Here is a 25,098-nt window from a genome sequence, read left to right as displayed (position 1 = left end):
AAAGCTGACGACATTCAAAGCTCTCAAACGAAAAGCAAAGTGTTTCACCTCCGCTGAGGGTCGGCCTGAAGATACTGTAACGCCGGGCCGACCCGCGGTGAAGGTGAAGCAGACATTAAGCGCTTCCCATACGAGGATTCATCCCGAAGGTAGTGCAATACCGGGCCCACCAACGGTGGAGGTGAAGCAGGCGTTAAGCACTCCCCATACGTGGCTCCATCCCGAAGGTAGTGCAATGCCGGGCCGACCCGCCGTGAAGGTGAAGCAGGCGTTAAGCGCTGCCACACGTGGGTCCATACCGAAGGTAGTGCAATGCCAGGCCGACCCGCGGTGAAGGGGAAGCAGGCGTTAAGCACTCCCCATACGTGGGCCCATTCGGGAGATTCCGAATGGCATGTTATAGGTTCCCGAGTCCACAGGGGTATGTGTCATTGATATAGGACCCTTTTTGCACTATCACCAGGATTGGCCCACATGGTTATTTTTTCTGTTAACGGACGCCGAAAAAGACTACGGAAGTTAGTCATACACTGCTTTCGCTGTAAAAGGCAGCAAAATGTTGACCGCCGAGTGTATTGATTTGTCGGCTCTTTAGGGATTTTTGTGTGTGAGGAGTGGTGGCGTGGGCGAAAGGGGGGGGGGGGGGGTATGCCGCTTAATTTCGGGGGGGGGCGGCCCCCCCCCCTGGGTACGTGCCTGTCTGTGGTCATCGTGACGATATAGGGTCCTATAACGTAAAACTATTCTAATATGTTTTTATTCCAATCTCCTTACGTCAAATTTGCGTAACCGCCGACGCAAGCATCGGGTGGTTACCTGTATGGTTGTCTGAACAGACCAATCAAACGCTCTGCTCGTTTGTAGGAGGTCACTTTTGTTCGCTTGAAAAACGAATAACATTGCCTACACTGAGCGGCTTGTCTTATCTAATTGGCTCACAAGAGGCGAGGAGCACGCTCAAGTGGAGAGGGATTCGATGGGGCCGAGCCGTTGCACTAAAAATCGATAACCGGATGAAGAGGGTGGTGCCGGCGTCTGCGATTGGTCCGCTTTCCCTTACTTAACTTGCTGTGGCTGGTCGAAAATCGCGGCGGCATGCAACGGAAGCTTAAGAATGACGCTGAAACGAATCCTCAGCAGAGAAGAGTTCGCAGAACGAGGTCGTAAACGTGCCGAAAGTGCTCGAAAACGTTACACGGCCACGCAAAAGGTTTTATATACGCAAATAAACCCATGCTATCCGGCAGGTGCGAGTAGCCAGTGCCTGAGCGATCGGCGGCAGTCATCTTTTATTCCTTTTGGAACGGGGCAGCTTGCGGCTATTCAGAAGAAAATTCAGTTTTGTTCGGCATATTAATGCATCTTTAACGCGTACACGTCACTTTGATGCGGTGAGTTTTTGCGGTTTGTGACGTCGAGTGACAGACCGAAGTGGGTGCAGCCCTAAAACTTTTGACCAATAGCCGAGGGCTAATAGCGAAAAGGCGTCGAATCAGAAATAACTATTTTTCTTTTGTTCGGTCAAATCATGCAAATCAGTGTGTGCAAGTGATATCAGATGGGGAGCTATCGCGGTTTTCGTGACGTCGCGTGACAGACAGGTGAAGTGGGAGTGGTCCAAAAAAGCTTTTGACCAATCGCAGAGGGCTTATTGCAGAATTGGAATAGAAAAGTTTGGAATAGTTTTACATTATAGCGCCCATAGTTACGCACACACATTAGCGTATCACATCTGTTATTAAATGTGTCTGTCACGTAAGACGACGACTGGCTCGTATACACCCCTAAGCAATGGTTCATACCCCCGTAAACGCGTCCTCTCCATTACGACCCCAGAAGAGAAGTGAAATTGTAAGCTGCAATGATGAGCAGCAACGGAGCCAGCTGTGGAAGAAGACGACGACGATTGAGCCATTGCTAATGATGATAGTTTGGGTCCCAGATGTGACAAGGGTAGTTCAAGGGCGCGTTACAGGTCCCCGAGCCCACATGGATATGGACGATTGAGGTTGGACCTTTTCTGCACTATCACCAGGAACGGCCCACATGATGACAGTTTCTGCACACAGATGCCACGAAGCTCCTGATATTATCCCTGTACAGCTTCGCTGTAAAACGCTATATGTGTTCCGACACAATAGACTGATAAGGCCCGTGACCGGAGGTTTCTTGGGGCCGCACTCTCGCTGCTGTTATCGCGCGAGCGAAACCGTTTATAGGAAGGGATACTTTGAAATCCATGAAATTAAACTGATGCACCTACGCTAGGGGTTTCGGCACCAAATTGAAAAAAAAAATGGAATCTTTTACCTTAATTTTATCTGCTTGTAAACAACCCATTACTGTAAAATTAACAAAAATAGAGTTTCCAACAAATACTTTATCAGTGTACCCTGATTTTGTGTTTCTTTTTAGTTTACGTTTACCGCACGCGCGAACTCACTTTGATCACAGAGGCAAAGGAGCATTTTTGTCAGGGAACCTGTAAGTATGCCTATCATATTGTCATTGTGAAGTACTACAACATCGTCATGGTTCACATCGTAGCACATTGCAGCTTCGCTCACACAAGCGCAAAATTTAGTATACATCGATTTATGCTTTACTACAACGTATACCGTTACTCCGATTACATTTATTGCGAACAGTGCAGCTCGTCATCGAAAACAGTGGCAATGCAGTTTTATACACTGATGGTCAGTGAGCAAACAATTTCGCCAGGAAGCTGCCCTCCAGTACCGTATCACAGCACATATGTGCTTCACCAGTGTATACAGAAGCGGCGAGCGGAGACACAAACGTGGCGTACGGATAGAAAGAATACCTGTTGGGACCCGCTGCAATTTATTATTTCGTCACAGAGCTTTCAGTACGTGAATAGGGCGACAAGACAGAGAGCTGTTACTACTGGAACCTCGTTTTTGCCTGAAATGGTGCATCTTTACTTACAGCGGGAACAAACCAACAAGGACAAAGAAGAAAGACGTTACACGAGCGAACGGATGATGTATCAGCGACACACGATGCAAGCGCCACACAAGTTCCATAACATTTGGTCTGATGTGTAGCCCTTGTCTAAGCATTTCTTCGGGGCTAGCAACCACCGCGGGGCGGGGAAAGCACAAAAGCAACGCTTTTTTTGTACATTGCTTACTACATTTTATACGGTAAATAAATAATAATAATGGGTATTCTCGCCCAATATATATTAAGATGCCACCTCTGATAAAGTGATGAGGGGAGTGCACCGGCGCATGATCTCAACGCCAGGACGGAGATCCCAATCATCGCCGACGAAAAGAAGCAAGACCAGACACGCGGCGCAAACTTTCGATTACTAAAGCATCAGTCGGCGAGCACAAACTGCGTTCGAACCAGTCGGGCCGCCAAAGCCCACACGCCAGGTGCGTTATGCGCTACGTGTGATGACTTTGGCCGCAACTGCACTCGCTGCAATGTGCAGAGACGATCGGTCGCGTCTGCGCTATCTCGCTTTGAACAGACCATCACCAGAGCAAAGAATTTTGGAATACTGACCGCAAGCCATCGCAAAAGAGAACGGCGAAGGCACGGCTACAGTTTTTAAGGATGGTGGTGGTGGTGGGGGGTGGTGGTGAATTGTAGCAACAGGCGGATTTAGCCTGGCGATCAAGGCCGGCAATTGCTCCGTCCGAGCGTCTCGCACAGTACCGCTGAAGGGTTTCACCATATGTTCATCAAACCAGTCTCTCTTAGGAATTCTATGAGGAGACGTGAAGTTTCTTTGCGGGCTATAACTGACCCCTCGGGAAATATAAGGCGTTGCAGGCGCGCATGCGGAAGGTCCTTTTTTTTTTGTTGTTGTTTTTGCAGATTCTGCAGGAGAACGTCCCTTTCATCTTGGAATTTCTGGCAGGACCACAAAAAAGTGCTCAATGTCTCCTGTCTCGTTGCATGCCGTACAGTTCGGAGAATTGATTCGCCCCGTCTTAAATAACCAGGCCGGTGCATTAGCAGATCCTGTCCTTATTGTTATGTTACCTTTTTAAGGACAACATACCTGCACAAGCAGTTTCAGCCTGAATAGGGCTTCATTGTGCAGCACGTGACCATGTGCGGCGATAGTGTGTGGTGATAGTGACTGAATGTGATCGTGGCAGTGCTCATTGTCTCTCTTTTTATATCGAAATGAAAGTAAACGAAATAGATTTATGCCCCTGACACACGAGCGAACTAAAGTCCTTTAAAGTAAACCCCCTTCCCTTAAGTTGGCGAATCCCCTTATCTAAAGAAGCTTCAGCGCTGACACACGGTAGGTATATTTCCAGTAAGCAATGCAGCGAATCCCATGAAACTCATTCGTTAAACTGAAACTTACAAAAGGTTGAAAAAATACTGCATGTCGTCAAACCGCGTCACTGATAACTATAGAATCCTTTTTACAGGCACTAAAATTATTATTAGAACACCCTTTTCTTTTTTCTCGTGATTTCTGTGGTTCAAGAGATGCGAACGGTGTTATCTTTTTAGGCCCGCAAAGGAGTTGGGCTCTCTTCAATTCCGCAAGAGACCCCTACCAAAAATGATATATCCCTCTGCCGTTGATATTCCTCAGCCCAGAGGCCTTTGGAGTACCGTGTGGCTACTCCTTTTCACATAATAGTAGTTTTCGTCTTTTCTTTCTGCGTGCTTTTTTCCCCAGTGTAGGGTAGCAGATTAAATTTTCCGTTCTGGTTAAACTCCCTGCCTTTCTCTTTTTTTTTCTTCTGTTTCTTTCTCACCTAAGAAAGCACGGATGAGCGCTTTAGCTTTTAACTGGTCCCTTGACAGCTTACCTTGTCCACAACGTACGTGAGCGTCGCAGCCAGGATGAAGTCACTCGAAGCAAAATCGACAACGCAAAACATTAGCAGATCCCAGAGAATGAGCGTGAACTCGTGGCCATGATAGATCACAGCGTCGAAAGAATGACCATTATCTGCAAAACAAAACACAGTTGTGAAAAAACAAAACTTAACATCCATTTTTCCCGACAATACACACATGCAGTAATTATTATTATTTATTAATTTATTATTTCTTTTGAAAACATATACACACTTGACAGATAAGGGAAGGCGAGGAGCTGGCTAAAAACTGCCACCGGAAGAGGCACAACGCTTGCCTACTCTTCAGAAAGGAGGATACACGATGATGATGATTGGAGTTTAATGGCGTAAGGTACAGAAGTTGCCAAAGAGCGCCAAGGCAAGGAGGACACAGAAAGATATAAATGGAAGATAGGAAGGAGGGGAGGAAAGGAAGAGCAAGATGACAAATCTCAAAGAATAAAGTAGAACACACAGAACAGGTCACACACAGTAGGGCCGGTCACTGCAGGTCACGCTACTAAAGAATGTTAAATAGAAGAGATAGAAGAAAACGTGAACGTAAGTTAGTTCACTCTATAAAAGTAAGTAGAGCGCTATGAGCCTGATCGCGTCAAGACGCACAACCATTGGTGTACAAACATTCGTCAAGTGTCGTACACCGCAGGCCAAGGAGATGGTAGTCCCTCACTAGAGGCATGCGCTGCGCACTGAAAGCGGGATACTCCAATACCAGGAGCTGAAATGTTTCACAGCAGCCGCAAGACGTACACGATGGACTGGCCACACGTCCTAGCCTGTATAAACGTTCGCACACGTTCACGCAGTCAGCCCTCAGTTTGAGTAGTTGCGCTATATCACGACCACGCAAGCCTCGACCGCGAACACGGGGTGGGAACGTTCCATTTGCGACGCGCTGGTCTGGATGCTGCTTGAGTAGGTGGCGACGAATCAGCAGACGAGCGTCATCAAGCTTGCACAAAATTTCAGAGCAAACACAGTTGCTATGAGCGTGAGTTGAAGCCAGTCGATCAGCCTCATTTCCGCGGTCACCCTGTGTGGAGGTATCCACTAAACAACGAGAGATACCCCCCGTGATGAAATTTTGTTTGCAGAGTAATGCTGCGCACAACTGGCCAATCAATCTGACTGCGATGTAATCTGCTAAGGCAGCGCGGGAGTCCGTAAAGATGGCAATCTTCGATGCGGTTAACTCCTCTTGCACGTATTCCAATGCAACATTATTCGCTGCTAGCTCCGTAGTTGCTGACGAGGCTGGATGCGTTATATGAAATATACGTCGTACTTGAGTTGAAGGGCACAAAGAAGCTGCAGAGGCGCCTTGACCATCACTGTGTAAGGATTCATCTGTGAATACTTGAGGATAATCTGGAAATATTTCGAACATGAGCGACGGAGCTAATTGGAATATTGCCGAAACAGGCATATCAGACTTTTTGTATACGTCAGGCATTGCGACGTAAATGGGAAATCCTTGTTTGGTAATATCTTTCGCAGGCGGAGGCGTAACTGAAGCAGCATGTTCATAAATACTGGCACCATTTTTCCCATGCGAGAAAACTGGTGGTGAATCAGACGATCAAGGAGCGATTGCCCATTCGATACGCGGTGCAAACGCTCAATATAGAGCTCTCTTGTCTGCTTGCAGCCTCAGGGGTAACTGATGCGCTTCAGTGAGTAATGCAACAGATAGCGTCTCACGAGGTAATCCAAGCATTCGTCGAAGGGCAATGCGATGATCTCGTTCCAGTTGGGTCATCAAACTAGGTGGTGCGTACAGGACTGGTAACGCATACATCATACCTGGGAGTACAAATGACTGGTACACCTGCAGAACCGTTGTTTGGTCGCAGCCAGCTTTTCTAGCAGTCAAGGCGCCAAACTTAAGGAGGGATTGCGACTTCACGCAATTTAACGGCAGGACGGCAAGAGTTGCGATCATCCACAATTAAGCCCAAATAACGGTGTTATCGCACCCAGCTTATCGGCGTTTCGTCAAGGTACAGTCGGCTCAGTGTTCGATGAGCACGCTGTTTAGGGCGATATGCTATTGCAGCCGACTTAGCAGGTGATATCTGCATACCAACTTCACCTAAGTACTCCGAAGTCGCGTTCAGAGCTCTTTGCAGGCTTGCACGAAGCCGCGGACCAAGGTGCGAAGGGACGCTTGTCCACGGAGCAATGTCATCTGCATAAATAGCTATGCTCACAGGGAAGTTACTGTCCCGAGGCAAGCGACTTGGAAACGCGGCGAGTATGGCGTTAAACAGAAGCGGCGATAAAAATTTGCCCTATTGGCAAAGCACCACACTTCACAGTGCGGGATTCACTTGTTATTCTTCCGACACGCACTTTCACTCGGCAATCTAATAGAAAATTGTGCACAAAGCGGAGCAGGCGTCCCGAAATTCCCGCGGTTGCAAGAACGAAAATAATCGCCTTATGCGGAACCGAGTAGAAAGTTTGCTGTATGTCTAGGAAGAGCATGTAGATGTAATGCTTGTTTCCTCTAGCAAATTCGAGCACTGTGACAAGGTCTGGAATGCTGTCCAGAGCTGAACGGCGACGACGAAAGCCACTCGTGACACCAGGGAAAAAATTCCGCTTCTCTAGTATGATATATAGGCGAAACAGGACCATTTGCTCTATTAACTTGATGACATTTGAAGTTAGGGATATTGGAACAGTATGACTTGAGGTGTATTGGAGGGCGCCTGGTCTTTAAAATTGGTATTACCACGGACGATTTCCATTCAGCAGGGATTACACCCGTTCTCCGTTCTTCATTATACTCGCCCAATATGTTGTCATGAAAACGCTCATCAATGTTCCTCAATGCTTGATACATCACACCGTCTTCACCTAGGGCAGAGCAGCGTTTGGAGAGGCTGAGCGCGTGCCGCATCACCTCAAGAGTGAAGTCTGCCCCGTCCATATGGCAGGCTGGACCGTAGGAAGCGGTTATGGTAATCTGACTTGTCAAAGAAGGAAGGTCGCCGTTTGTGGTGTCACTGGGTGCAGGAGAGACGAAAAGGTCTGCGAATGCCTCCGCTAAAACTTTTGACTGGCTAGTAGCTATGCACAATGCAGCCGTAGGATTCTTAAAGATTTCGGGAGTGCGGAGAACCTTGAGTATGCGCCATACACTTCCAAACCCACTTCCAGAAGGCAGCGAACTGCATAAGGCTGCCCAGCTCTTGCGACGAAGCTGTTTTGTATGCCGTCGTACGGCTGCATCAATGCGATTATACATAGCCCAGTCGGTGTGTCGTTTAGAGCGCTGTGCGCGCCTATAAGCACGGCGTCGACATGCGTGGAGCGGCAAAAGTTTAAATCGGAGTTTGATTTGCCGACACTCCGTCGTCGTTGTACTGCCGCTGCTCGTAAACACTCACTCATCAGTTTGAACAGACTGTCTTGAGGTGGTGCCTCTGAGATCAGCAGACGAAACTTTTCCCACGTTGTCGCTGTATAGACGGCAGTCTGGCGCCCCGCAGTATGGGTTGGCATTAACCAAATGAGTAGGTGATCTCGGGACGATTTCGCAAAGCTTTTCGTTCTTAAGTGCTGTTTTTCATTGGGTGATCGCCTTCGCTAATAATATGTCTTACATCACTATTGGCTGGCACGAGCGCATTTAGCGTAAGAACGTTTTGTGAATACGGGCCCCGAGGCCCGCGGGTCAGCTTCGCATATGACCAGGCTATAAGCACGCATCTGTCGTCGTTATCGCAAGGTTGGTGGAATGCTGCTTTACCTATACATGTAGGTGAACCGTCATTCAGTATCTGCAGATAATTTTTCATAATAGGCTCGTTAATCTCTGTCCCACGATTGTCTTGGGGACGGGAATACCACCGCAGATGGTGGGCATTAAAATATCCGCATAACACAAACGATGCACCACACCGTGACATTAAGCACTCAAGTAGTGATGAACGGGCATGCTTAGAAGTAAAAAGAATACACTCCGGAAACAGCGTAAAACTTGAGACGTGGACGAGCCAGAATATCAGACAAGCGGTTGTGTTATCTTCTCATTAATCTCTTTTAAGCTGTTTTCAGCATGGAGCCTAACCAACCAGCGCAAGCCGATTTTACTGACCAAATTAATCGCATCGTAGCGGGACTCAAGGCCGCCGTACTCGGCTATAATAACCTGAAATGGAAATATCGTCATCCACTTGAGAGTAGCACGCATCAAATTCTGAGAAACACAGAAAACACCTAAGTTGAGGAAAATTTCGCCCTGTCCCGGAGCGAGCTAGGGTGGCGATGCGGTTCTGTAGGTCCGCCGTATTCGATTGCGATGAAGTGTAGCGCAACACCAGGACATGTACTCAAAGTGCTGATTGGCTGGTGGCGCGGTGGCGCCTGCCTCCTTTCCCACGCGTACCCCAGCCCAGCCAACCAGAACTTCAGCAGCAGACAAAGTGGACATGTCCTTTAAGTGGACACTTACACAATACCCCCCCCCCCCCCGCCCATTATGGCACATGTCTCGAACACCAATGTGTCTGTCGTTCATTCTTACGTGTCCATGTCCTGATTTACCATGGCTATGCCCAGCTCGAGCACGCAGAGACTACTGTTTCCGGGACGTTTGCGCAGAACGCTTCGAGCTTCTTGTGGACTGATCGACGCGGGCGTCGACCAGTCCCACAACGACAGTTCCCTAGCACATAGTATATTGTCAATGGTGGCGAACCCTCCACTATTTCGGCTTTGTTTCCAGCGGGCAATCTGTGACGCGAGGTGTTGCGACAAGCCCGCTGAGAACAGTCAAGGCGACAGCATATTTAACTTCATTTCACCCACTGTACCATCCTAAACGTATGATCCAGTGAGTGCGATAGGCCCTATGCCCGGTATTAGCACTTGGATACCTGCGCCCTTATTAGCGTTATCTGTTACCAACACATCTCGAATCACAAGTGCGCATATATAGCAGTCATATTTCTTCGTGCATGTTGGAGGACAGGCTAAAGCTGTTACAACTAATTGTTTGGATTTGTTTATCAGTTATCAACTTGCTCGACACAGATTGGCCGCCAGTTCACGAGGCGCATTTACTTTCACTGCAATGCATCGACAGAATACTTACCATTGTAAAAGAAGCCACGGTCGACAATATCATTCAACTCAATATCAAGAAGCTTTTCAAGAACTGTTCGGTCTTTCACCGTGTAATCAACATCCTTTAATGACTGGAATGAATAAAAAAGTCAATTATGTAGAAAGTACGCATTATCTAAAGAGTTAGATGCACAAAACTATGCGACACTGCTACAGAAAATGCAGCGCCGGAGCACGTTTTAGCTGAAAGAAAACATTTCATATTACTTTGGAAAGGTACACAACGCGTGCTGTGTGAAGTATAACGCATGAATACAATTAGTAGAGAAATGATCCCACTCACATGATCAAGGAACGCACACAAAAATTTTGTTACGACATTGTAAGTGTTCACTACGGTGTCGATGTTGACCCTTGAAAGTTGACCGTCCCCTGAAAAATATAACGTATATTAGTAAGGATGTTTCCTTTGTTGCCGAAAACTGCAAAAGCGCGAGTGTAAACCTTGTCGAGTTATATATAATATACTACAGATGTTTTTCTTTTTTTTTAGCTGCACAACATTTTTAAAAATTGCCTGCGCCAGATAGCGCTATTCTAACCCACGAGCTAAATTACTCGACGAGGCGGCCAATACTTCTACGAGAAATCAAAATGCTTATTTGAAGAATTAGTACAATTACACTAATTAACGTTTTACTAATTACTTTACGGCGCATATTTCAATTTACGAATTGTAGCCGATGAGTTCGCAAGGCGTATCCACTTGGAACGAATTCTCAGGCCTACACCAGTTTCGAGATATTAATTTTAATGTGTCCGACGAAATGCGTTGGTGTTCCACACTGCAGCTACTTTTCTGCTTCATTGCATAAAACAGCATTTTCTAAAAATAAAAAAAAAAGTGCAACAGTCCACTTTTACTGCAAGTTTACCGCAAGCCGGTGCTATCCTCAGAATTCGTTCTAAGTGGACAGGTCTGGCAAACTCACTAGCTACAATTCGTAGCTGTAAATACGTGCCCTAAAGTAATTAATTAAAATGTAACTGGCGTGACTATGTTAATCATGCAATTAAGCATTTTGATTTTTCGTAGAAGTCATGACCGCCTCATCGAATAACTTAACTCGAGGGTTAGAATTGCGCTATCTGCTACATGTAGTTTTTTAAAACTTTGGTGCAGCTAAAGAAAACACCCTATATATGAAATTGAATACAGGCTATAAAACAGAATATATATCGATACTCACCATTCTGCATTCTGTCTGGTGCTTGTGCATACTAAATAAAAAAGAAACAGTGAGCAATGAGTTCTCCCAATACGAAGAATCAAACAGCGAGAAAAAGTGACAGCTAATGTTACCACCAATATTTTAATTCTTCCTGTACAAGTGCAGTCAGAATCAAGCTGGGCACCGCAGTAGTAAAACGTCATGGATTGCCGTGCCATTTGTAGTGCGCGCCGAGAAAGTGCTTCCGGAATTGACTTTCTGATTACAGCCTCGCACAAGCTGTTGAGGATGAGAGAACAGACCGAAGGATTATGGCCGCGGGGGCCGGCCTCCGTTTCAACCGATGATGCTAAGTTGCGCTCCAAGTCAGTAAGGCGTATGGCAAGGCCCAGATTTATTGTATATGGAAGCATATACAACAACTCTAGTGAAGCCACAGTGCGCCTGGTCCTTGTACTTCGTACTGTGCCTGTACATCCGGGATTAAAGAGCTGACCTGACAGAGAACAATTTGTTACGTACTGTAGAAAGAGGTCTCCTCATACGGCAGTACTGTTCGTAAATATGAACTGGAAGTGTCATCTGAAAAGTTTGTTGTTCCGTGTCAGGCAGCAGTCCTCTATGGCCGCAGAGGTCCTCCTGGAAGTTAAAATACAGGTATTTACAGTGCCAGAAACACTAAATAATTACATTTTTTGTATAAGCGACCAACAGCTGGCACCGCATGTCGAGCTTCTCTCGATATGCGGTGGCGACATGCCCGCATCCCGCGTTCAATTATTTGTGGTGACCGATTCGCACCCAAGCACCACTGCTGTGGTCGCATAGGCTCCGAGTTGTATACGTGTCCCTATTCTCGCGCGAAATATCTGCTCCATGATGTTTTCTACACTTACCTCTTCTCTGCGCAGCAGTTCGTGCATCTCTTTCATCGAAACGTCGGCATGGCCCTGAGCTGACCTTCCGTGAATGTAGTACCCAAACTTCGGCTGGACAAATATGACCACACTGATCTGCACATGGCGACAAACAGTACGATTAGGCACACGTTCATAATAATCTGGGCACAGTTATTGACTGGCATGGAAGTATGAGGCGAGAGAAAGGGTTAGCGTGACCAGCACCCTCTTTTTTAATGCCACCTTCTATAGCGATCTCCCGTCCCCTATATATACTCTTGTATCACTTCCGACCCCATGCGACAATAGACACGGGCTGACATTAAGGAATAATTATATTCTTCTTTAGGCAGTAGTTAATATATAGACCGTTTACAGCACCACTGAATGGGCGCTGCCATATTTGAACACGTGACCCCGCCGCGATTGAGCGCCTTATGGCGTCTCCTTCCCGATAGCGGACGACGTTAGCCACCCTAACGACGTGATGAGTCCACGCAGAAACGACCTGCTTTCACTTTCTGGATGAATTAGAATTATTCGCCAGAAATGCAACGGCTTCCGTCGGAAAGCGCCAATAGAACGTTAGCGCTGGTGATTATTTACATGCAGCCTAATTTTACACTGACCGCGGTGGGCGAATACTCGACGTCAGCGCGTGTGCGTTCTCCAATGAAGCGATACACGATTGAGCGTACTTATTTTACAGCGAAGCTGTACATGACTAGAATCCCGCGATTTATTCGCCTCCGCAGTCTAAAACTCAACCAATCAAAGCGGGAGGCGCGCGCCGCGTGCGCCGCTGAGTTCCTTGAAACAGCACCAGATGGCGCTCGCATCCTCACCTCCTCCATGTGCTTGCTGCGGTAAAGCTAGGGAGACTATGCAGCATGTTTCATTAGAATGTGAAGACGTCTACCCAGTGGTCGAGTTAGGCACCACTGGCCTCCTTGAAGCCCTTGGGTTCAGCGAGAGCAGTGGAAAAGTAAACATGCCCGCAGTAGAGATTAGTAAAAGGCGATTGGACGATTGGTGGAAGAAAAGTAGGGAAACGACAAAAAACAGAGACGTGCAAAAGCACAGTTCGAAATAGGGGATCAGAAAATTTGGGTGTGGTAGTTCAGTGTCTCTTTTTTTTATTGTTTAACCTAGGTAGGACATTAGGCAGTATAATAGCAAGAGCTTGGTGGCGCAACCCACCGCCCCGTTCCAAAGGGGACGCTCATAACATACATCCATCCATCCTCACGACAGAAGTACCGAAAGAAAAGCAACGTGCTCGTTGGAAAGGAAAAAAGAAACCGAAAAGCTGGCGGAACATGCAGATACGAGAAGCGATCGCCGAACGACAGAACGCCTCCAGAGAGCACAGGCAGGCAAAAAAATGCGCAGTTCCCAAAGAATGAAGTAGCCAGAAAATGGGAAATATACCGGCAGAAAGAAATAGATGGTTCAAATACTGGTGCAAGCAAAATAAAAGGTGAAAGTGAACGTTGGTTGTCAGAAATACGTGAGAAAGAGAAGGCCGCACCTAGAACATTTTGGAACCATATAAACTTATTAGGCAAGAAGTCTGAAACAATACAATAGCATATATTAGATGAAGATGGAAACAAACTGTAAGGGGACGCGGTATTAAATTAGATCCGAAAAATAACAGCCGAATCTTTCCAAGGCAACGACGAGGTTGTACTTGAAGGAAAAAAAAGAGCATGAAAGAGAACCAGACGGAAAAGAAGCTGGTGCTGACAAATTTCAACTGGAAGAAAGCTGCAGAGAAAATTCCGAAGCCCACAGCCACAGGGCTAGACGAGGTTTCCGTTGGGCTGATTAATAAACTAGGTCCAAAAAGTAAGGAAGCTGTGTTGAAAGCAGCAGAAAAACGTTTAAATTTAAACGTTTTTCGCCTATCTTTAAAGATAGGCAAATACCAGACAGTTGGCGACAAAGTAGAATGAATTTAATTTATAAACGTAAGAGGGAGAAAGATAGAATTCACTCATACAGACCGTTGACCATTACATCCGTAATATACAGGTTAGCAATGCAGGCAAATAAATTAAAGCTGCAAGCAAGGGCAGAGAATGATGGCATTTTGGGAGAACTTCAGAATGGCTGCAGAATATGTAGGCGTCTGGATGATAACTTGTTTGTCCTTACTCAGTGTACTGAAATATCGAAAGTAGAAAGGAGACCGTTATATGTGGCCTTTTGAGACATGATACGAGCGTATGACAACGTAGACCGCAACGTTTTGTGAGATATTCTTGAAGGGCAAGGCTCGGGCGACGATTGTACACAGCTTTTGAGAGAGATTTACCTAGAGAATACAGTTAGCGTTGAATGCGAAGGGATGAGGAGCGAGGAGAAAGTTCATATCAACAAGGGACTGAGGCAGGGGTGCCCTTTATCCCCGCTGCTGTTTACGATGTACATGGTGAGGATGGAAAGGGCGCTAGAGGAAAGTAATATCGGGTTTAATCTCTCATACAAACAAGCAGTACAGTAGTAGAGCAGCAGTTTCCAGGTTTGTTTTATGCGAACGACATTGTGTTGCTAGCTAACAAGCAAAGCGATCTGCAACGTCTGGCTGATGTCTGTGGACAGGAAGGCGAGCATTTAGGTCTGAAATTTAGTGTTAGAAAATCAGGTGTTATGGTATTAAATGAAAACAGTGAACAGACAGTGGAGATACAGGGCCAGGAAATACCTAGGGTAACAGAATATAAATACTTTGGTATATGGATAAACGAGGGCAGTAGATATATGGAAACACAGGAAAAAACTATAACAGTGAAGGGGAAGAGAAATACGAACCATAATGAAGCACAGAGCGCCATGGGGATACAATAGGTACGCCTCGCATTGGGTGCTCAAGGGAAGACTACAAATGAGTCTGTGCAAGGTGAAATGGGCTGGACAAGCTTTGAAGTGAGAGAAGATCACAGTAAAATTGATTATGAAGAGCGACTGGGGAATATGCAAGAAAGTAAATGTGCTGGTAGAGTTTTCAGGTAGTTGTACAGGAAAAACTTTGATTCACAGTGGAGGAAAAAAACTAGGAAGCTTACCAGCAAGTATGCGACCTCTAGGATGAGCAACACAGCAACAAAGAACGTCGAGCGGAAAGTCAGAGAGGCTGAAATAATCTCATGGGTGGCAGAAATGGAAAAGAAAGCTGCCATGACTGACTACTTAAGAGGAAAAAACTAAATCAGGAAAGAAACAATTTATGATAACTCAAAGGGAAGCTCATTACTTTTCGAAGCGAGATCGGGATGCCTTAGAACACGCACCTATAAAGCGAGATATAAGAAGGAAGAAGAAGTATGTGCTTGCTGCTGTAAAGCTAGGAAAACGATCGAACATGTTTTATTAGAATGTGAAGATATCTGCTCAGCGGTCGATTTCGGCATTTCTGGCCTCCTTGAAGCCCTTGGGTTCAGCGAAAGCAGGGAAAAAGTAAGCATGTCCGCAGTAGAGATTAGTAAGCGGCGATTGGAAGATTGGTGGAAGAAAAGTAGAGAAACGACAAAGAACGAAGGCGTGCAAAAACAAAGTTCACAACAGAGGTTCAGAAAGCTTGATTATGGGTATCCATCGTGGGTTTTCTTTTCTTTCCTCTTTTCTTTTTTTTTCTTTTTTTCTTCGTTAACATAGGTAGGACATTAGGCAATATAATAACGAGGGCTTGGTAGCGCAACCCACCAGCCCGTTCCAGAGGGGACGCTCACAGCATTCATCCATCCATCGTAGGCGTTCGCGGCAGCGGCGGCGCCGGCCGTGCGGGCAAAGGGAAAAAAATAACCCAGAAAGCTCGCCTTCGCGCATAGTGTTCGCGGCAAGCGTTTCCCCGTAAAGATTACGGTTGCATAAGCTGCAGTTGCCGGGAAGCGGCAACTGTAGCATACGTAGCACGCAGTGACGTAACTACACCTTCATATGTGAAAGAAGAATCCGCCTACCAAGTGATTTCATTTGTGTTCTGATAGCACTATTGAAAGGTCACGCATATCTAGGACTCCTGAAGAGCAGCATGAACACACTGAGCAGGGATGGGAAGAGCAACGTCAATATGCACAACGGCGTCGTGCTCAGGCTAGGCAGGACGCAGCGGTTTTTCTTTTGTTTTCTTGCAACAGCAGATAGCTATACCCACCGTACTGTGTAATCCGTCGTGACGGTGATTAAGTGCGAGCAGTCTGCCGATAATGTTGTTTTCAGTGTCATTAAAAACGTATACCTGTTGTTTCCATTGCCTCTCGCAACCATAGGTTCTTCTGAACATGATTGATGATCGCCAGAAATGCATAAGTAGCGAGAATTAACAGTCAGAAGTATATATACATATATATATATATATATATATATATATATATATATATATATATATATATATATATATATATATATATATATATATAAAATGCCAAAAGGCGTCATATATATGTGTGTGTGTACATACACGAATGACTGCCTACTAAGTTACGCTATTATAACCCGAAAGCCTGGTATGCCCCTTGAAGCGCAAAACTTAGCGAGCGACCGGCGTTAACATCGGATGGCAAGGAAGCCCACGTGACCAAGTGATGACGTCACGTTCCCGGTGCTGGACCTGCTGCAGCTCGCACGGCGAAATCCCACGGTGAACAGCCACGGCGTCGGACAGACTCCCAAATAGACGCCCACTCCCGAAATTAGATTAAGGTGAACTAAAGTGGATTGAAGTGGATTAATGTGGATTAAGGCGGAGTTTTAATTTAAGGTGATAACTTAGATAAGTCCCAATGCTTTCGCATTCAGATCACGTAAGGATACTTAAGTGACTGCAAATTTTAGGTTAGCATATCGGTCACCGAATTAGACATTCGGATAACGAAAATGATAGAAGTAATTAAACTATGGCGTCCAAAGTTGCCTTGGTGTATTGCGCTTGAACGAAACAGCAGTAGGTTAAGGACATTTCGTTAGTTTTTTACGAGCTCAAAACAATATTTGCAGCGAAACAACACCTTTTTAATTCGTGTACTTGCCACAACACAAGAAGATATGTTTACACTGGAAACTTTCTCGGTTTATTATCATGATTGCATGCGCAGTCCTCTGCCATTACGAGTACGTACGAGCCCTGACTAGTTGTCTGCACTTGTTAATAAAATGCCCATTACCGAACGCGAAATGTTCGTTGAAAGCATGACAGTGCAGCGATATCAAAAGTTTGCGAGAGGACAGTTCCTAGTTCCCTAACGCTCGTAACTGTTCCTATTACATTCATAACGGAGCTGCAGATCTTTTTTTACAAAGTTGAATAGCCTATAATCTGTAAAAACACTCATTCATATATGACAGATAACCATTTATTTATTAAATTAGGCCACTGTCTACACAACCTGAGAAATCACGTTTCCTATTGTTGGCACTGCAAGGTACGCTGATATGGCATAGTGTTGGAGGATACATTTATCAGGCCTACCATGTTACCCTTTGCTTCATATGTGCAATATATTGTACTATGCATTTAAGAGTGTTATCACAAGCCCATTCCCCTTCTGCCGCTATTCTGGCGTTCGGTTGCACTCAAAAGGCGTCATATGGCGTCGGAGCCGGTAACGCCACCTATTTGCGCTCCGTAAGCTAACCGCTGTAAACGGTCTGTAAGCTTTCGGCACAATGCCCAATTTACAACCCAACCGCCGCGGTAAACCAGTGGCTATGGCGATGCGCTGCTTAGCTCGAGGTCGCGTGTACGATCCCTGCCGCATTCCGATGGAGACGGAATACAAAAAACGCTCGTCTGCCATGCGTTGGGTGCCCGTCAAATAAACCGAAGTAGTTGAGGTTAATCCGGAGCCCCCCCCCCCCCCTTTCCCGCCACTGCGACGTGCTTCATAAATATATCGTGGTTTCGGCACATAAGATCCCATAAACTAATGAATTTAACAATATACAACCTATTTAAAATAGACATTGCAGACGCGGCCGTCCGTGCATGTTTGCGTCTTGAAAACTAAGGCCTGTTAAAAAGAAAGTCTGTGCTCACTCATGGGCGACAGTGACAGGCTGCAGATGTTGTGGAGAAGACGGCGACATATTTGTTGCCAACACATTTCAAATAAATAAAACGCGTCCATGCGACATCAAACAAAAGTTGGACATTGTTTTGCAGTTTATATACTGGCCGTATTAATGTGAATTGTTTATTCTCGACATAGTGAGAGTGAGCAGGGCCGACATTTTTGTAGCGATGCCTTCTCCCGATGCTAGCCTTTCGGCGCTTTACGTGTTCGTGAGTGGCCGCTTTCAATGCTCCGCCTGGGGCGGAGCATCGTTTGACCATTTACGAACGCGAAAAGCACAGAAAGGCATTAGCACCGCGGGAAGAGGCAGCGCTACAATATTGCGGCCCAGAACCAGTAAAAGTGCTCCAATCCGTAGCTTAAAAATTAAATTATGGGGTTTTACGTGTCAAAACCACCGTCTGATTATGAGGCACACCGTAGTCGGGGGCTCCGGAAATTTGGACCACCTGGGGCTCTTTAAGGTGTACCTCAATTTAAGTACACGGGTGTTTTCGCCCCCCATCATCGAAATGCGGCCGCCGAGGCCGGGATTCGATCCCGCGACCTCGTGCTTAGCAGCCCAACACCATAGCCATTAACCAACCACGGCGGGTTAGTCTGTAGCTTCCGTCGTCCTCATCTTACTATTTAGAGGACCTTGAACAATTGAATCTCATTTTAAAGAAACGCAATCTTCCGCAACACGAAACACACTTGTATAATGTTTAATTTCAACAACGTGTGACTGAATCACGAAAAGAAAAAAAAAAACTAGCGACATAGCATAACATACGCAAAGAAAGTATACTTCCGTGTGCGTACATTGCTGACGGAGCAGAGGTCAATAAAGTGTTGAAGCTTGTCTTCATAAAATCGTTCGTAGATGAACTTCTGCAAAACAACCTGAAAAAATAAGGCGCAACGTTCAGCAAAACACTATCGCCTAACTTGAGGTACACGAGAACTGTTTTTAGGGCACATGCAGTTGGCGTCGCGTGAGGCGCGCTATGTGCACGGGATAGATTGTGGACTGCAAGCTTTAGTTCCCGTTCAAAAACTTCAGTAGTTAGAAATATCAGAAAGTTTAGAAAAACACTACATTAGCGGCAAGATAATATAGGCAAGGTTTCCAGAGACACATAGAGGTGCAACAGCAGAATTCTCAATGTTAAGAAGAATGCGTGAATCCCTTTCAGTGAGACTTCCGGCCCTGTATCGCGATAAACTCCAGGAATATTATCTGAAATGGATAATGCACACGCAATATGGCATCCTCGCGGATGCCGCAGTGCGTTATTATTATTATTATTATTATTATTATTATTATTATTATTATTATTATTATTATTATTATTATTATTACACCCAAACAATAACAATCGCACTGCATGCGGCACGCGCGCAACTGTGGCGCGCTTACGTTAGCGCGTAGACGAGATGAACGAAATACGAAGCGCCTTGGTAGCGAATAACGTCATCCGGTAATTCCGGCATTATATCAACGGCACAAATTATTCAACGCCAAACTGTCCTTCAAGGCGACGTGCCTTTTGCGAATTTTGTTCATGAAAGAGGACGGTTAACCGTGGACTGAGTTCAGTTGGCTATACTCTGAACTTAGCAAAAGAATAGAAGAGCCCCCCCCCAAGAAAAAAAGAATGATTAAGAGGAGGACAGAGAGTTCATGCGCTAATGAGCGCACACACGGGTGCTCTCCACTTAGTGAGATTCTCCAACCTGCTGACTTCTGATACGGCATGGAGCGCTCTTTTGCATTAAATTATCGCAGACGTATACGACGCAATGATCCTTAAAATAATACACGCTCAAGCGGCTGACCACCACTATCGGAAATTCTCAGTGCATGCGCCTCCAAACTTGCCAGTAGTATACTGCTGGCTTCTACTACGCATATTGCTTAGAAAGGTGTGAATGCGAGCAGTATGGCACGTGGATATTCTAGTGAACAGCATCAAGATGTGGCTTTGACGTTGTGATCAAGCCCGATCGAGTTCGCGGCATCAAACCTCCGCCACGTCTGCGGCCGCATTTCGATGGGGGTGAAATGCAATAACAACCGTGTACCGTGCGTTCGGTGCGAGTCCTGGTGGTCAAAATTAATCTGTTATTAGACGAAGGAAAGCGCCTTGCTATTTGAGGCTCGAGCTGGTTGCCTATAAGGATAGAGACATACCACAGCAAATATTCGCGTCTTGATGAGACAAGTGTATGCGGCAGCGAAAATCCGGAGACCAGTCAGCACACCTAATGCAATGCGAAAGTATTCGCCCAGTGAGACCCGTAAGGTAGCGTAAACTTTCAAGAAGCGCTTGGATTTAAAGTGAACGGAAGCATCAACCGGTCAGCAGTCTAGATAAGCAAGAGACGTTTAGAGTACTAGTGGAAAAAAAGCAGGGAAGGGACTGATAAGACTCGATCCATTACCGGCATAGGTAGCGGTACAAGGTAGATAGAGAAGTTTTGAGGAAGAGAAAAAAGATTAAAAGATGCCCACAAAAATGCTAGAATGAAAAGCATGTATAGCATGCCTCAGTAACTCAATCGGGCTAGGTTACAATTTGTCACGGCCCCGTTTCAAAGGGCATGCCAATAAATAGTTATAATAATAATAATCATCATCATCAGTACCATCGCGGCAGCAGCTTGCATTTCCATAAAAAAGAAAATATTGCATTGAAAAAACAAAAAACCACGGGCGATTAACTGTGCCATGTCTATACTGAACGATGTAGGATCCAAAATGTCACCTTTCTGCAGTGAAGCGGTAAGCGCAAAATCTTTTTTCGAACATCATAAGTGAAATATGCACTTCCCTGCTCTACTTGGTAGCTCGGAAAGAGCTACTAAATTGTCAAGAAGAGTTGAGAAATGAGCCGAGTACTAAGGAATAGCCTCGGCTTCATAACATCCTACCTGGAACAAAGCAATGAGCAGGTACAGGGACGCAGAAAGAGCAAAACGGCAGGCGGCGCTGAACGGGATGTCGGCGTTCTTCACAGTCCTCGAATAGTAGCTCTCGGGGCTAGCAAGAGCCACATATTCCAGTCCCAGGCCCTACACCATAGGAACGCGCAAAGAAGCATATTGTAATTGGATAATAATTAAAGTGATAAGAGGCGTGTAGGTATAGCCTTTGTTTGGGAACTTGTGTGCGGACACACAAACACATTCCAACAACGCGAATCAAGCCCGGGCCTCGCGCGTGAGGGCCACAATTTCCAACCTTTCGACAAAGCCGGACATGGTCTACCTGGCGCACAGCTCCAGTTTATTGCACGAAACACATCAAAAGTGTACACTAGCGCACCCTGAGTTGACACCTATGATGAATGACTGTAGGCGTGTGATGATGCGAGCTAAGTGGTTTTGTGGTGTCAAGATGATTAGGGCATTCGTTTCCCCCGGGAACATTATCACACATTCCTGGAGTTTGGAAGCGATAGCGGTTTAAGCGTTCCCTCTGTACCCCAACTCTTCCGCTAATACACATTATCCGCTGCCTTCTTTCCCCTTCTGCGAAAAGGGACATGACGACTTGCCTACCGCCATTCCTGGTGTCTGTTTTGACAGCACCGAAATCCATCTATCAAGGGGCAAGTAACGCGCCAGTGATAGAAATATATGACTGGCCGAGGAACAGCTGTGCGAATAAGAAGAAACATACTACACTGTTGCTTCACCGTGCTAGCTTAACTAGTAGGCTGGTCAAGCAAGAAATTGAAACACACACACACACTTTGGCCTAAAAAGGTTGTTAATTGAACAAGATTTGCGAGTAGTTAGAGTTAGGCATGGATCGCACAGAAATATACAAATGCATTATTTTACGCTAAAGGTGCACGTCTTTCAAAAGTCAGCCTTGTTTATGCTGAAATACTGGCGCTAGAAACTTGAGATATCGAATATATCGGTGATCGTGGCACTTACATCATCATCCTTGACCCCTAACACCTCCTACCACCTTTTGTTTTTTACAACGTCAGCTGACCCTTTCTTTTTCTGTTTCTTTTTTTTTTTTTTCAGAACAAACGCTACATGCACACAGCTGCGCGGACGACAGCCTGTGTCCGCTCGCATCAACAATTCTCGCCTTGAGGAGCAGCAGCAGCGTGAGGAGCTGCAGAGAGAGTGAAACCCTGCGATGGCACTGCAGTTCGCACCACTCGTTGGCTACGAAGTACGAGCGCCAGATGCTGACCGCCGTCGCCGATTCACCGCCCTTGTGGTCGGCGACCACCACGCTGGAGCTGTTGCTGCTCGCGTCGCCGAGTCCAGCGGCCTGCGAATGCACCAGCATGAAATCGTTCCCCAAAAGACTTTCGTATGCTTGGCAGTTGCCTTTTTTTTTCCTATTCTTTTTGCTTTTTCTTTTTTTCCTGCGACCAAGGCGGCGAGTAGTGCGGTATGCGCTTGAATAAATACAAGGCACAGGACTTCGTCCAACTGTGCGGAGGAGGAGGCGGAGGAGATAAAGAAAAGGTAGGGAGGTCAACCATATGCGTTTCCCGTTTGCTACCCTACTACTCAGGGGCAAGCGGTAAAGGGATCAAAAGAAAGAAAGAATGGAAAGGGAGGCAGAAAAGCACTGGCTTCCCATCACGCCTACACAATGGGTCATTAAGGCTAGCCGATTTCATAAACTACAGTAATGTCCGCATTGCTTTGCAAGCCTACAACACATATGGGGTCATAGCCCAGGAATCTGTCTCGAAAAATGGTCTACGATCTAGCCGAATTAACACAAATACGCGGCATGCGAAAGCGACCGTTTCTCCTGAGCCTCTCGATGGCACCCATCGTCGCCAGGCTAGAGCCAGAGCCCTTCAGAAGCGTTAAGGCACACTGCCAGATACCCTGTGCACTGACGCTGCCACCGGCCAGCGGTCAGCGTGATGGACGTCAACTTCCAACGTGATCGACGTCGATCCACCGTGATCCACGTCGACTGCCTGCCGCAACTTTCTTGGGTGCGAAAGAGTGCGTGTTTCACATGACGTGCAATGACGTGTCTGTGACACGTGTGGGCAAAGCTATAAGAAGCTGTGTTTCTTTCAGATAAATGCTGTTGAAAATCAGCGCTTGTGGTGCAGTCTTGTCGTCTCGTGTCCCGTCTACGTTTTGCGCTGTTAACACCAGCAAGAAGTGGTGTCGGCCTCCTTCACCTATATACACAAGCATCACCGAAACAGAGGAAGCGGTCGTCGCCCTCGCCTTCGTATGCCGCCACATCATCATCAGCAGCAGCAGCCTGGTTACGCCGACTGCAGGGCAAAGGCCTCTCCCATACTTCTCCAACTACCCCGGTCATGTACTAATTGTGGCCATGTTGTTCCTGCAAACTTACTAATCTCATCCGCCCACCTAACTTTCTGCCGCCCCCTGCTACACTTCCCTTCCCTTGGAATCCAGTCCGTAACCCTTAATGATCATCGGTTATCTTCCCTCCTCATTACATGTCCTGCCCATGCCCATTTCTTTTTTCTTGATTTCAACTAAGATGTCATTAACTCGCGTTTGTTTCCTCACCCAATCTGCTGTTTTCTTATCCCTTAACGTTACACCCATCATTCTTCTTTCCATAGCTCGTTGCGTAACCCTTTTCGTAAGCCTCCAGGTTTCTGCCCCGTACGTGAGTACTGGTAAGACACAGCTGTTATAAACTTTTCTTTTGGGGGATAATGGCAACCTGTTGTTCATGATCTGAGAATGCCTGCCAAACGCACCCCAGCCCATTCTAATTCTTCTGATTACTTCAGTCTCATGATCCGGATCCGCGGTCACTACCTGCCCTAAGTAAATGTATTCCCTCACCACTTCCAGTGCCTCGCTACCTATCGTAAACTGCTGTTCTCTTCCGAGACTGTTAAACATTACTTTAGTTTTCTGCAGATTATTTTTTTAGACCCTCCCTTATGCTTTGCCTCTCCAGGTCAGTGAGCATGCATTGCAATTGGTCCCCTGAGTTACTAAGCAACGCGAATCAGCGAATCGCAAGTTACTAAGGTATTCTCCATTAACTCTTATCCCCAATTCTTCCCAATCCAGGTCTCTGAATACCTCCTGTAAGCACGCTGTGAATAGCATTGGAGAGATCGTATCTCCCTGCCTGACGCCTTTCTTTATTGGGATTTTGTTGCTTTCTTTATGGAGGAATACGGTGGCTGTGGAGCCGCTATAGATATCTTTCAGTATTTTTACATACGGCTCGTCTACACCCTGATTCCGTAATGCCTCCATGACTGCTGAGGTTTCGACTGAATCGAACGATTTCTTGTAATCAATGAAAGCTATATATAAGGGTTGGTTATATTTCGCACATTTCTCTATCACCTTATTGATAGTGTGAATATGGTCTATTGTTGAGTAGCCTTTACGGAATCCTGCCTGGTCCTTTGGTTGACATAAGTGTAAGGTGTTCCTCATTCTATTTCCGATTACCTTAGTAAATACTTTGCAGGCAACGGACAGTAAGCTGACAGTATGCCGACACGCACATGGGTAAATCACAGTCATCACGAAATCTCAAGCTGCCTGCCGCAACTTTGCGTAAGGACGGATCAAGGCTGCAGCCCACCGTATCCATGACGCTTCCCCATCTTTTCCCCTCGAGGTAGAAATTGTATGGACCCCTGGCCACGAAAGTCTTCGCCCAAACCAGCAAGCCCACGCTGTCGCCCGATCATACGCCACCCAGGTTCCGCACCATGAAGACCGTGACTTACAGGTGGACCGTATACCTACGCAGCGCAACACCATCCTCCAACGCTACCGTCTCTCCCGCCGCATCTATCCCCCGCGAAGACGCTGTCACCTGGCGTCAACTTCAGACTAACCTTTTCCCACACACAACTTTTCAGCAGCTGAAGTCAACGTCTTCTGTTTGGAACACGTGCAATTCCAAACTAATTAATGATCGCGATAATCGCCATCTCTTGTTTATCGG

The 25,098-nt window shown here is 46.3% G+C and overlaps 1 protein-coding gene across 1 annotated transcript in view; it reads right to left on the bottom strand.

The window, feature by feature from the left end:
- Positions 1-25,098, bottom strand: part of LOC126543375 (meckelin) — a 74,946-nt gene that overhangs the window by 17,747 nt on the left and 32,101 nt on the right. The window contains exons 21-29 of the mRNA XM_055062147.2: positions 22,246-22,434; positions 21,069-21,209; positions 18,957-19,037; positions 12,073-12,189; positions 11,699-11,815; positions 11,195-11,225; positions 10,288-10,376; positions 9,973-10,075; positions 4,815-4,957 (exon numbers count right to left, since the gene is read on the bottom strand). Coding sequence (XP_054918122.1) covers positions 4,815-4,957; positions 9,973-10,075; positions 10,288-10,376; positions 11,195-11,225; positions 11,699-11,815; positions 12,073-12,189; positions 18,957-19,037; positions 21,069-21,209; positions 22,246-22,434 — 1,011 coding nt within the window. The remainder of the gene's footprint in view (positions 1-4,814; positions 4,958-9,972; positions 10,076-10,287; positions 10,377-11,194; positions 11,226-11,698; positions 11,816-12,072; positions 12,190-18,956; positions 19,038-21,068; positions 21,210-22,245; positions 22,435-25,098) is intronic.

The sequence above is a fragment of the Dermacentor andersoni genome, chromosome 1 (assembly GCF_023375885.2).
Source record: "Dermacentor andersoni chromosome 1, qqDerAnde1_hic_scaffold, whole genome shotgun sequence".
Lineage (NCBI taxonomy): Eukaryota > Metazoa > Arthropoda > Arachnida > Ixodida > Ixodidae > Dermacentor > Dermacentor andersoni.
This window is presented reverse-complemented; position numbering and strand designations above follow the sequence as displayed.